The 13,150-nt window shown below is 42.8% G+C and overlaps 1 protein-coding gene across 1 annotated transcript; it reads left to right on the plus strand.

Moving 5' to 3' along the window:
- The first annotated feature begins 3,126 nt into the window (after positions 1 to 3,126).
- On the plus strand, positions 3,127 to 12,693 carry LOC116429287 (uncharacterized). The gene is made up of 8 exons (XM_031982054.2): positions 3,127 to 3,138; positions 3,504 to 4,023; positions 5,615 to 5,859; positions 6,771 to 6,931; positions 7,500 to 8,044; positions 8,978 to 9,238; positions 10,534 to 10,682; positions 12,583 to 12,693. The coding sequence occupies exons 1-8, from the start codon at positions 3,127 to 3,129 to the stop codon at positions 12,607 to 12,609; spliced, it is 1,920 nt and encodes a 639-aa protein (XP_031837914.2). The 3' UTR covers positions 12,610 to 12,693.
- The last annotated feature ends 457 nt before the right edge of the window (positions 12,694 to 13,150 follow it).

The raw sequence follows: 13,150 nt of genomic DNA on the forward strand, positions 1-13,150 counted from the left end.
AACGCAGCCATTCGAATGCTACGTGTTAAGCTGCAGATGAATGTTCGCGCAATCAGGATCTGTCGTAAATTAAACGGCAGACAGGGGGTGCGACGGATCGATCATATTCTTACAACGGTCGACTAATTAATACACAACGCGACATTAGGGAAATACATTATCATTCCCGTTCGAGGGAAAACGCGAACGTCCGACAGGTTCGAGAAAAACGGTCGGAAGATTTTCGACAGAGAAAGATCGATCGGTACACCGTGAGGCAATATTTGCTAATTACAGCCGGAGCGTGGCTGTCGAAGATAAGAGAAATTGTTTTCCCGCGAAACTGCGCTTCCGCGGGTCGAAGCGAACGCTGATAAATCCGTCGGGAGACGCGCGAACTTAGCATTAATAGAATGCATCAAATTCCGCCCCATTTATCTCTCGCGAATCGCGACGCGCATTGTGAAATCATTTTTCAAGGGAATGGATGTTTCTCTTGATATTACAGCGTGCCGAGACTCGCAACAATCTATCGATGGAAACAATTTCATGATAAACATATAAAATCGAAATAACATCTGAAGTAAAAGTGATCTTTAACCAATAAGTGATAACTCGAGTGTTTTAGTATCTATGAAATAGCTGAGACTAGAGTTATTCCGAATTTGACGACCATATTACCAAAAAATGTACACCCCTCGATATCTCTGTATAAAAATAAACATATCAAATTTAAAATAATTACTTCATTGTTCTACTATCCATCAGAAGGGCATAAATTACATCGTAATTTAAATGATATAAAATATTCAGGTAAAACGTGTCAAGAATTACTTCAACCGATTCAAGAATAATAATTTCAATATCGTCAGCTTTTCCTATATTCGAATGTCTTCCGGTTAATCGAGGTATCCCATAAACAACGGTTGCCATCGTAACCGGGCCGAACGAGGTTTCTTAAATAGCCCGGCATTCCCGTCGACGCGTCTCAGTCGAAAATTCCAGTTACGTCACGATCGAGCATTGCTCCTTCGGCGTGGGGCGCATTGTAACGGGAAGCCGTTCCGTCGGCAGAGCGGACAAAGTGTTGCTACATAGTTCATCGCCGCTGATATTGGATTGCGTGCGGACCACTTCGCCTGTAAAATCCTCAATTTAACTTGTAATGAGCCGAACACCGCCGTCCAATAATTACCGTGAAACACAATTCCCCCGTCGGAGGGAATTGAAAACTTCGGCCGGCCGATTATGAAAGCTCTTAACCCCGGGAACGGCTGCCGATAATGTATTTCTACGACTTCGGGATTATTTTCGGCGATGTGCCCTATTAACGGGAAACGAGCGTCGGTTAACAACGGGCCCGGCGTTCGGCGCGGTGGATCGTACCACGACAAAGGGCGGCGCCGATAATCAAATGAAATGGACTAATTTTATCGGGCGCGCGGCGCGAAATCAAAGCCGAAATAAATTATGCTCGTTAACCCCGGGCCACCGGAGTTCCCGGGGCGCATTTAAACTTCCCGTTGATCGGGTTACGTTTCGTCTAGCGGCGATTAATTCCATTTATCAAACGCAGCGACGGATACGCGCCGGTTATCGACACTTCACGGGGAAAGTAACGCCGGGCGTATGTAACGCGGCCGACGTACAATTTTTATGACTCCTTCTAGTGCCTCCTTAAAAGTCGACGAGCGTGCAGCGGCGCGCCCATCGTGCCACCCGCTGGGAAGTCTTAAGACGCTTTTATATCACGTGGTCGCGAACACTGCCGTCTTAACGCGTTTATCGAAGATCGATTGCCTTGGGGTGGTACGTGAAAAATTTCATGCCTTCGAGGGTCTGTTTCGCCTGTGATATCCTGGCGAAAAAGATTTCTCTCGTCGAATGCTCGTTGGTTCTGCTAACCATCGAATGGTTAATTAAGTGAACTCATATTTTTTCTTATTTCTAAGTATATACTTTTTAACACTAGATTCACGGGCATTTATTGTATACTTCATTCTATTATTCCTAAAAGAATTGATGCTCGTTTATTTAGATTGTGGAAACTGGGGATTTGAATTAAACGTTTACAAAATAATACTTCTAAAATCCAATATGCGTCAATTTTACGCGTTCCGTAAACCGTTAACTCTATTATCGAAGTTAATTGCAAAGGAGATACAATCTTTTTCGATATTCGTTTCTTTAAATTCTTCTATAAAAATGTGAGTTCCCGTGGAGCTACTTTGCAATGGTAGTTGAACTGTTTTGCGAGAGATGCTATTTTTCCGCAAATTTTCGCGGAAAGATCGATGGACCTTAGCTACGTTGCTTCCGTTGCGGAGCCGTAGGATTGCATTCCTCAAGGCAATGGTAACGGGCAGATAGCGCTTCAATTTCTCATGGCGGCTTGAAATCAAATAAGAAGCAAACCGCACGTGATTCACGAGATGCGCCAGATACCGGCGAGTTTTGCCGAATCAAAATCGAGGTTTTTGCCGCGGTACGTCCGCGGATTCATTAACTTTCCTGACGTATATACGAGCTTGTCATTATTCGACATGTTTCTCCATTAATCATATCGCGTTTTACCAAACAATTCTCAACAATTAAACGATATCAGAGTTTACCAGAATTTACCTGAAACTAAAATATAGAATCGCGACAGGTACAAGGAAATTCAGCCTCTTCGTGTCATGAATTATTAGTCCGAAGAATTTCAGCTGTCCATCACGAAAGAAAGTTATTTCTTGCGTCGACCGTTTCTTATAAAAACTTGCAGCCCATTCTCTGACTTATTCATCGCACGTTGAAAATTGGAAAAAAATGGAATATTCAACACCGAGCCTGTGTTTCTAACCAGGAACCAATAGGGTCAACGATGAACTTGGCAATGAACATCTCATAGAAGGAGAAAGGTGTGGATATACGTGATTTACTAGATCCAGTTTGTATTTGGACTGGAAGACGTGCATAACCAGTGAAAGAGAGTGAGCGCAGAATTGCGGTTTTTCTCTGGACACGCAGCTATATAAGACAGTCGATGGCAGTGATCGACTACAGACGATTTTCACGCGTGGTTTCACTCATTCATTTCCTTCACTCGCCCTCTGATTATCCGTCAGTTCATTATTAAGAATATAATCTCATCTCCTGAGACCACAGATGAAGAAACTGGTGAGTTTCTTTGATTCTAACCCCGGAATTTTGCCAGTGACAGTGACCTAATTACCAAGTTGTCGCGTATTAAGTGTTTATAAAAATATAAAAATGCAAAATTCCACAGGATGCATACGATATGGGAAAATAAAGTATCCATAGTGTATTATTTTTTATAATATTTCTTAAGGAAAAGAATTTTCCATCGTAATTAAGCTTTTTCAATGGCATTTATTAATTATCATTTTCATGAAGATCTACAGTCCAGTGATCACACAGTGATATAGTGAAAATTAATATTACGATACAATATGATATAATACAATACAATATCAATGATACAATATAATATAATAATTAGAAACTATTGGTATTCTGTCTAGGGGATAATCATTCTAATGGCGGTGGCTGCAGCGGCCTTCAAAGATGGCAGGCTATCGCCGCTAGAAGACTTCCCGCCGTATCAAGGAATCCGCCAGCATCCGCCATTCCACGAGCAGCATCAGCCATTTCGAGAGCAACCGTTCAAAACGCAATCGTATCAATCGTTCCGACAACGGCCCTATCGACAAGACATGTCGTCTTACAGCGAGCAGCCAACGTTCAGAGACTACCCGACTTCAAAGAGTCGACCGTTTTACGCAGACGGGCCGTCGTCCTATAGAGACACGCCGGACATGAAGAACCAGCCGCCATTTTATTTAGACGGACCTCCATTCGCGGGTCAGCAGTACAGAGAACCGACAGGTTTCAGGGAAACTTTGCAGGACGACCCGATGCCCAGCAAGTATCCTTATCAGAGGGAATCGTTCCCGAACGACTTCCGGTTCTCCGATTTATACAAAGAGCAAGAACAACCGGGGCCGCAATCTTTTGGCAGGGATTCGGAGTACCTGAAGCACGGTAAGCTTTGATTTATATTAATGGTCGAAGATCTAAGATTTTACTGAAACATTCACGGCGTTTGCGAATTCCATACTGCGAATGCTCCCATTGGATTGCATGCGATATTGACGTGACTTAACGTGATTGATCGCTCCGTTACCGTATCGTGGCAGCTATTGTGAATGAGCAGCAACCCTCTGCACTAACAAATTTACCAATATTTACTATTCCTCGATGAAATATCGATTACACTTTTTACAATTAGTATAAAGAGAAATCATACGTGAGTTAAGGACTAAAAATTAATTTAATATGTTATACGAAAGTTAATATTGTATATCAAACTTCACGATTTCTAATTTCTAATAAACTTTTAGGTTAAACCTTCGCGATTATACGTCGTCTACTCAATTTCATTCAGTTCATTATTTCACCAATTCCTTCATGATAATTCACATCATAATTACATAATCAATAACTATAATTACTCTTTACAAATATACTCGATAACTCACTAAACTTCCACACTAGATCATCATCGAATCAAATAACGTACATATAAATTCTAAAGTCAAACATCAAGAACCCTTGAAACCACGAGGCGTTAATCCTTTGACCTATGTCGAGCGTGACTCGACATAAGTTTTACTCGCAGGTGTGATCTTTGTCAAGATATTTTTAAAAAGACTATACTATTATGATATTTTCAATATTATTAAGAAGAATCGTTTACACTGCTCTCTACAAACTATCTATTTTTTAGAATGCATTTCAAATAAAATGTAATAATACCGAGTCACCGAGGAAAAAATGCAAAAGAAATTCGGAGTGCAAAGGGTTAGAACCTTATCTCATACAGAGTAAACGTTTCACAGTATCAAGCATGTCGGTATTACTCAAAGTATTTATAAAAGATTCAAACTTACAGCATCCACAACACAATTCGACTTCGAAGCTATTATTTTTATATTTCAGAGTACTCCTAAAATATTGAAAACCGTATCAGTCAAATCGGACGTTGATACTTAACCAGTTAACTGTGTTTGACGAGTATACACGTTATCTTAAAACTCTTAATGGTGCTAACTTTTTCAACGATGGACTATTTATTTTTTGAGACAAACATGTAATTCTCCTTCGTTTCGCTTTATTTTTTCGTTAGGATATATTTTAAGTGCATTTGGCCTGCATTTAACGAGTATACACTTCATTATTTGATTTTATTGCACGCATAATGAGAGATTTTTCAAACTAAATTCCACAGTTAACTGGTTAAAGCATAGCAAATCCCGTTTTACTCGCAGGTGTGATTCTTTGTCAAGATATTTTTAAAACAGAATATACTATTATGTTATTTTAAATATTATTAGTAAGAATCGTTTACACTACTCTCTATAAACTATCTATTTTTTAAAATGCATTTCAAATAAAATATAATACCGAGTTATCGAGGAAAAAATGCAAAAGAAATTCGGACTGCAAAGGGTTAAGTCTCCCAACCGAGAACGGTCGGAAACCTTTGTCGTCTACCAAAACCATTCACCCACGGTATCGAGGTTTCTGCCTCGGAGGACCAAGCGGGAATACAAAAAAGTTGCTCATTGTTCAGGGAACCACGGACTGGGGTATGTGTCCGTGCCGCCGGTTTCTCCATACGAGAACGCTCTTCCGTTGAATGACGATTCATCCAGCACGATGGCGCCGACGACTGCTACGACGACCACCCAGAATCCCTCGCAGCTCTCGACCGCCGCCGAGAACGCTCAGGCTATCACGCAGCTTCACACGTCCCCGACTTCCGCGCCGATTACGGCTTCGCACTCTGCGACAATGTCGAGCGTGAAATTCGATACGGTGAGCGAAACACACTACGCGACGTCCCATTCGAGCACGGACACGTCTCCCCCGAGCTTTTCGTCTTTTCCACGTTTCCGCGTCCGCGCGGCCCGGCCGCAATTCCGCCGGAACCGCTTTCGGCCACCGCGCCTAGCCGTTACACGGATAATCGATACTTCGTTACACGCGCCGTAACGCCCCGAGGTAATCCTAGATTCCGCGGGCGTTTATGGAATTCCGGGAAGCGGAGTTCCGCGGAACCTAATTGTATTTTTATTCGCTTTCTTTTTTTCCCGGAACGCGGGAGTATCTTGTTACGGGAAATTAAATCTTTTTTGCCGGTCCATAGAATTTTTAATCGTACCGTTCTTTCTTTCTTCTTTTTTTTTTTTTTTGGAAAATAGAGCCGCGACTGGAAAGCGAGCAGCCTTTTATTACGTTAACCTTTTACGCCCTGAAGGTACTCTCGCGTACCTCTTCGGCGGGAGTGTTCCTATGTATCGTACACGCTTAGATTTCCGTTGCGATTAATTTAATTTCAGGTACCATTGTATGCACTCGTGTTCTAATTACTGCGGAAAATTACGTAAGGTGTGTAGGACAAGTGTAGCTTGGAAGGAAATAAAAATGCAGCTCGTTCAGTATGAAAGTGGCTACCGTTGCAACACGCTTTGCTTCGAATTTGACGAACGAACGTTACCGTTCATTTCACCGGGAGAGGTAATTAGAGAAGATTGGACGTTCCGAGGTGCTAGAGTTTGTTTGGCGGTAAAACTAAATTCGAGATAATTAGCCCGGTACACCGTTTCGGGAACTTCCGGTGAACCCAGGGCCGCAATCCCTTTGCAACTTCCGAACCGGACCCATTCGGGCGAAGCGACACCCCGCGGATCTTAAAAGGTCCAATAAAAGTTCGTAATTGCTTTCAGCTGGCTGACGTCGCAGCCAGCAGCACCTCCGCAACGACGATCTCCACGATACCAGCGGCATCGGTCACCTCGAAGCAATCTTCGAACTTGACTCTACCGCCGACAGCGGCCAGCTTACCTGTCGTGGCCACGGAATCTCCAATCATATCCTTCGGCAGACAGTACGTAATGGCACTGTCCGAATTGATTACTTGCTCGAACTGTTGCGACCTTTTCTCTTCCCGCGTCTCTCCATTCCGGAGACGTGCTTCTGGTGTCCTTTACCTACCCTTTAACCGCGGCTCGCCGGTTTCATGACGTTCCCTTCGTGTAACAACGAGGAGAATCTTCAACGGCTGACGTACTTAATTCGTTCCTCGACGTTTTCCAATTTCGAGTGACATTACACTTGCCATTGGAGCATCAACGAGCTTTAAGCGATCGGACAATGGAACTACGGTTACGTCAAATTTTCTGTCTAAAGGAAACGGATCATATTTAATGCTTCGGTTATTTCGAAACGATACTCGACATTCGGGTATCTAGACATCCGAAAGTTTCAAATTTCAATACCCGAAAGCACGAAAACTATAATTCTCGAGAACTAAAATTCAAACTTCTACGATGATTCCCATTTTCTGTAAAGTATCTACAAGTGATCTCTCCGTGTTTAGAATCATTGCAGCCTTATTTCAGTATTCGAATTCTTTAATGGATACTCAGAAAATTCTTCCCCGGCACGATTTCCAGCACACTTTCCCCAGCCGAGTACCAATCAGCGAAGTTCACGGTCCCCGGCTCCTATTACGTCACCAGCGGGATGAAGAACAAGTTGCAACATTCGTTCCTCAATTATCTGCTGGGACAGCAAGGAAAGACCACGCTGAAAAGCGGCGACCACAACCCGTTACTGAACTACGCGGCCCTCCCGGGCATGGTGAACAACAGTTTGAACAGGATCCAGAGCCCGGCGTTGAACTACGTGCTCCCGGACGAGCCGAAGTCCGCGTTAAAGGACAACTTGCAGAGTTCCCTGCTGAACTATCTGCTGCAACAGGACTCGGGCCGCGGCCTGTCCATTCAAGAATCTTCGCTGCCCGAAACTGTGAGTTACTTGCCAGTGAGTAACACGCTGCCCGAGAGACCGAAGCTCTCGCTGCCAGCCAGCATCCCGATGACGACATTGTCAACGGTTTCCCGGCCGCTGCAGTCTATAAATTACGTTCCCACGACGATACCCAGGCTCTCCGCCTTCATGACACAAGACTCGCCGACGTCGACCACTCTTCCCTTAGGTATGGCTCATTTATACGAACCGATAAAGTTCCGGTCATATCGTTCGAAGCTATTCGTCGAGAGGCAGCGCGGCGCGGCGCGGCGCGGCAGGATCCTATCTCGTGAAAAATTTAATCTTTTATCTGCTCTTATTTCCCGGCGCTCTCCCGCGAACTGTGTCAGACCGCCGTCGAGTTTATTGGCAGTCTCCGTCTCGACCCTCGTCGGAGGGGTCGGTTATAATTTTCAAAATTCCATCCGGTGTTTCCAATCCCGATGGATTTTCCTTCAACAGCCACCACAAATGAAGTACGTATGCGGTCCACGATTCCGCTTCGCCGCCGCTCTCTTATATCGAATTCTGCTGGCGGAGTCTGCGGTAGCTTTTATGGGGTCCCTGACCGTTTCCATTTTCGGACTTTCGTACTGTTACTTAAACCTTCGAACTTCTCGTGAGTTTTTGAATATTAACTTCTCCTCGTTTCGAAATACTGGAGTTTTCAGTGCCGAAGGTTTGAATGCTCGGAAAATTTCGGAATGTTTATTGCTCCAAATGTTTGAATTAGGTTTCCAGATACTGAAATTTTCGAACGTTCAATGTTCTAAATATTTAAACGTTCCGGTATTCGAAATGTTGAAATCATCGAAGCTTTAAACAGTAGGATATGCAAATATTCCGATTCCCAAATTCATACAATCCCACACACTCGAGCGTTCAAGTTTCAATCATATGAAATATTCGAACTTTCGCGTTCGCGAACGCTGAGACAACTAAATTCCCATTTTTCCGCATTTCGGAGCATTTAAATTTTCCCGGATTTCAGTCGTCGAAATGTTCAAACTTCCGCGGCAGAGAGCGAACAGTCAGTACGAACGGACATATTTTAAAACTTGCGAAACTCGGCTAGCCGAAACACAGTACGAGTATTGAAACAATAAAATTTTAACCGCAGCTTCGTCTCTGGGCGTTTTCGGTGCGGGCGCAGCGTTGCCGTCGAACTTGGGGACGAGTATCCCGGAAAGTCAGTCCACGAGTATATTCAACAGTTATCCTGGAGGGCTGAGCGGCGGCATATCTGCGGGCATACCTGGCAGTATGTCAGCGGCCCTTCCCGGCAGCCTGCCCACTTTGAACTTAGGCCAGAATTTCCAACATGTAGGCCAGCTGCGTCAATTTGGAGCGGCAAGTAGTCAGCCGCTCTCCTACTCTACAGGTAATATCGATTAATTAAAGTAGAAACACATTACCGTCGCTATCCACTGTACACGTATCCGTGCGTGTCACGCATAGTGCTGTATAAATTTCAAACGAGCTTGCTGAACGTGATAGAATTACGTTTCCGGCTTGTTTATATCCGCCTCGTATTGGATCTCCGATTCAAACGGGATTCGCTATACTTCAAGTATCAACGTCCGATTTGACTGATGCGGTTTTAAATGTTTTACGAGTACTCTGAAGGATAAAAGTTAATGCTTCGAATTCGAATTACGTTGTGGATGCTGTAAGTTCGAATCTTTTATAAATACTTTGAGTAATACCGATATGCTTGATACTATGACACGTTTACTCTGTGTGAGATAAGGTTCTAACCCTTTGCACTCGGAATTTCTTTTGCATTTTTTCCTCGATAACTCGGTATTATTATATTTTATTTGAAATGCGTTTTAAAAAATAGATAATTTGTAGACAACCTGTGAACGATTCCTCTTACTAATAATATTGAAAATAATAATATAATCTATTTGAAAAATATCTTGACAAAGACGCACACCTGTGAATAAAACTGATGTCGAATCATCGACATAGGAGCGCAAAGGATTAAACATTGACGTTTCGCAACGCTACATTCTAAAGTATTGCATAGCATTATATATTTTCGACATTTTAAAAGAAATTCAAGGCAGAGAATTCTGCGCTTCATTTAAACCGCAACTACTTGAGGCAATTACTCAGTTGCAATTTATTATTAACGAAAAGCAGTTTATTAACCCCTTGCACTCTAGAGGTGACTCTCACTCACCATATGATTTCATACAGTAAAACTATAAAATTTGATATTTAATATTATACTTCGTATAATGCAACAATTGGAGAAATATTGAAATAAAATAGCTTTGTCCCTCAATGTACATGTGATTTCTCTTCAAATGAGTTTCACAAAGTATCGTCTTCATCTCATCAGAAAATGTTAAAATATTTCTAAAAAAATACTTCCCAGTGCAAAGAATTAACTGTAACTACAACCACAGATTTGCAATTTATTTCCTTATCCACTTAACTCGAGTAGTTTAAGATTTCACGGAAATCTGGTCGGACTACCCGAAACTTACTCTATACGAAGCCCAATCTATTACTAGATTGCAGTAAAGTCTACTGAACGAAGCTCGGTAATAGAGACCGCCTCGTGTTCTCGAGTGCGCGTTGAATTTGATCCCATCTCTAGTGTCCAGGATCGTTCAGTATTCGTCCGTAGCGTGTAACCCGCGTAACGCGTGCGGTTCTGTGCAGGATTGCAGCTGCAGCTCGGTGGCTACGGCGGGATAGATTACGCCTTACGGTCGAGTAATCCTGCCCCACGGCCGCTGGAGCTCGGGATCGCGAAGGTGGGCTTAAGTTTGCCGGAATTACCGCGACACCAGCTTCCCACGTTCTCCAAGGTAAATTTTCAACGTGTAATTGCGCCTCTCTGCTATCGTGGCTGTTGCCAACAGCACCCCTGCATGTCGCGCAGCTGTTACTATTCGAGCCTCATGTTCCGAGCAATTTTCTTCCCGAAGAAACGTCCCGATGTTCCTTCAGCGTCATAGTAAACTTCATTAAGAACCGAATAACACGCTGCCAGTGACACCGGTAAGCTTACGGCTATCCTTTGCACGTTTTTTCTTCAGTCGCAGAAGACAGTAATAATTAAATCGTCTGATTTCACTCAAATTCAATTTTTATTTGTAGAATTTGAACGTTGAAATTTGGATGCATGTAGTTTAGAAGAAAATATTATATTCTCGTCTAAAGTTAACCCTTTGCACTCGGGAGGTGACTCTCAGTTACCACTTGATTGGACACATGAAAACTATAAAATATGTTTAATGTTGAACTTTGTATAACCTCCATACGTGAAATATTGGAATAAAATAGCTTTGCTCCTTAATATACTTGTGTCTTCCCTTCGAGTTAATTTCGAAGAGTATCGTATTCGCTTCGTCAATGTTAAATATTTCTAGTGAAAAATTTCCGAGTACAAAGGATTAAGCCAAAGTGAAAATTTGTCTTCAAATTTCTTCTGTTCCATTGAAAATATTTCGCCTAATTTCAAGCGATTCAATTCTGGATAATGAAATCCTCTGCGCGTTGTCTTACCTAAATTCAAACGTTGAAATTCAATGAAATAATTCCGTAGAGAAAGAACTGTCTTCTGAATGTTAACCTTCGAAAACAGAAAATTGGTTCTCCTAAAATTTCACTTGTATCGTCAACAGCTACTAAGAATAATTTAAGCTTCTAATTTTAAGCGACCTTTCCTGCACACCGCTGCACCGAGACGCGTACATCCTATTTCTGTGCATCTATGGCCGAAAGTGTTCAAGACATTCGCGCTTTTAGCGGATTGGCGGGGAGCCACGCGGTTCAGCCTCCGTTCCGAATTTCCCAATTTCCTCGGAAATTTATGGCTGTCTCGGTGTACGTGCCTTCCGGTCCGCATTGTTTTATGTATCGCGAAGTCCCCGAAAGTCGACCAGGGGATGAAAACTTCTTGAATAGGGCAAATACGTCGCGGGTTCGGCCGTGTATCAGAAGGGCGCTTCATTCGGGTTCAATGGCTGGCTTTCGGCACCCAAACTTCCGCCGGCATGGAAAATACGAATACTCGCACGGTGGAAGTTTGTTGTTCGAGGCTTTGTTCGATCGTGCTCCGCAGGAATTTTAAACGATACATTGATCGCAAGATTTCCATAGTTTAATGGAACGTTCCCCGCAGCTTCGGCCGCGGAAACTTTCTGTTGCACCGTTTGATACGATCCCATACGATCCTGCAATATCGCGGTCGAGAAAAGTTCCGGGACTTCGTTAGCGGCTCGCATATTAATCGGTAATGCACTGTAATTAACTGACGTTTCGAGTTCCGTTATCTGATAATTATTAACGAAATTACATAGTTCGCCGATGAGCTTCCCCTACTAAAACCGGCAGCTTGCTTTACTCTTAGGGTATTGATGCATGAATAAGAAAGTGAAGGATGAGGTGCACCTTCAACTTCCGGCAAGTTTCTTATTTGCATTAATTATGTCCCGGGAAGTTCGCGTCTGCATACCGCCGGTGAAAATTTGACGACGAAGTAACGGGTTCGTTATTTGCGACGTGCCCTCGGCGATGGGACGTTATATCGTCGTCCATGCAATAGATTTCCCGTGTTTCATCCTTTAAACAATAGATTTCGAACGGCACTAAAACCATGGTAATTAGTCTCTATTGGCACGTTGCCAGTTTCAGGCGGGTAAGCTGCGATATGTAGAGGTGACAGCCTATTTACATAAGATTCTTGCAACTTTCTTGTTGTAGATGAGTCTGGAACATCCTATGTGGTAGAACGTCGATCCTGAACAACCTCAAGAACCACAGAATGTGTTTAACAAACTTCCAAAGTCGAGGATCTAGGTTAATGATACAGAGTTTATGGCTTAGCCGTACGCGTTGCTATATGTGTATTAATTCTAAGTGCGTGTATAATTTAATTTCTCACGAGGTAGAAATATAGTGTACTGTTACCATAAAGAAACGAATCGATTCGAAATATTCCTAGGCCACCGTCCCACATAGCTCGCCTCCTTTGTTTGCCAATTCCTGCGCTGATATCCATTACACTCTTCGATTTTCCTCTCGTCGTTCAATATTGACACTGACGTAATATTCCGCGTTTTATCGATATTGTTATTGACTTCCTTTCACATTTCTTTGAATACCTTTAGTCAGGATGTCTTGAATTAATCCTCTGCGTTTTACTTCGTTGTTATGTCATTTCATTACGAGGATCGGTAGACATGGTACGTTATGAACAACGTCAGACCATTTCAATATTAGAAAAGCTAATTGGAAGATCGATAAATGATTCCTCTTCGAAAGAAACTAA

Source organism: Nomia melanderi, chromosome 3 (assembly GCF_051020985.1).
Source record: "Nomia melanderi isolate GNS246 chromosome 3, iyNomMela1, whole genome shotgun sequence".
Taxonomy (NCBI): Eukaryota; Metazoa; Arthropoda; class Insecta; order Hymenoptera; family Halictidae; genus Nomia; species Nomia melanderi.

Bases quoted from the DNA above. Each gene is read 5' to 3' on its own strand.
- LOC116429287 (XM_031982054.2), top strand. The intron at 5,860-6,770 runs GTGAGCGAAACA...AATTGCTTTCAG, and splicing joins CGAGCGTGAAATTCGATACG to CTGGCTGACGTCGCAGCCAG. The intron at 10,683-12,582 runs GTAAATTTTCAA...TTCTTGTTGTAG, and splicing joins AGCTTCCCACGTTCTCCAAG to ATGAGTCTGGAACATCCTAT.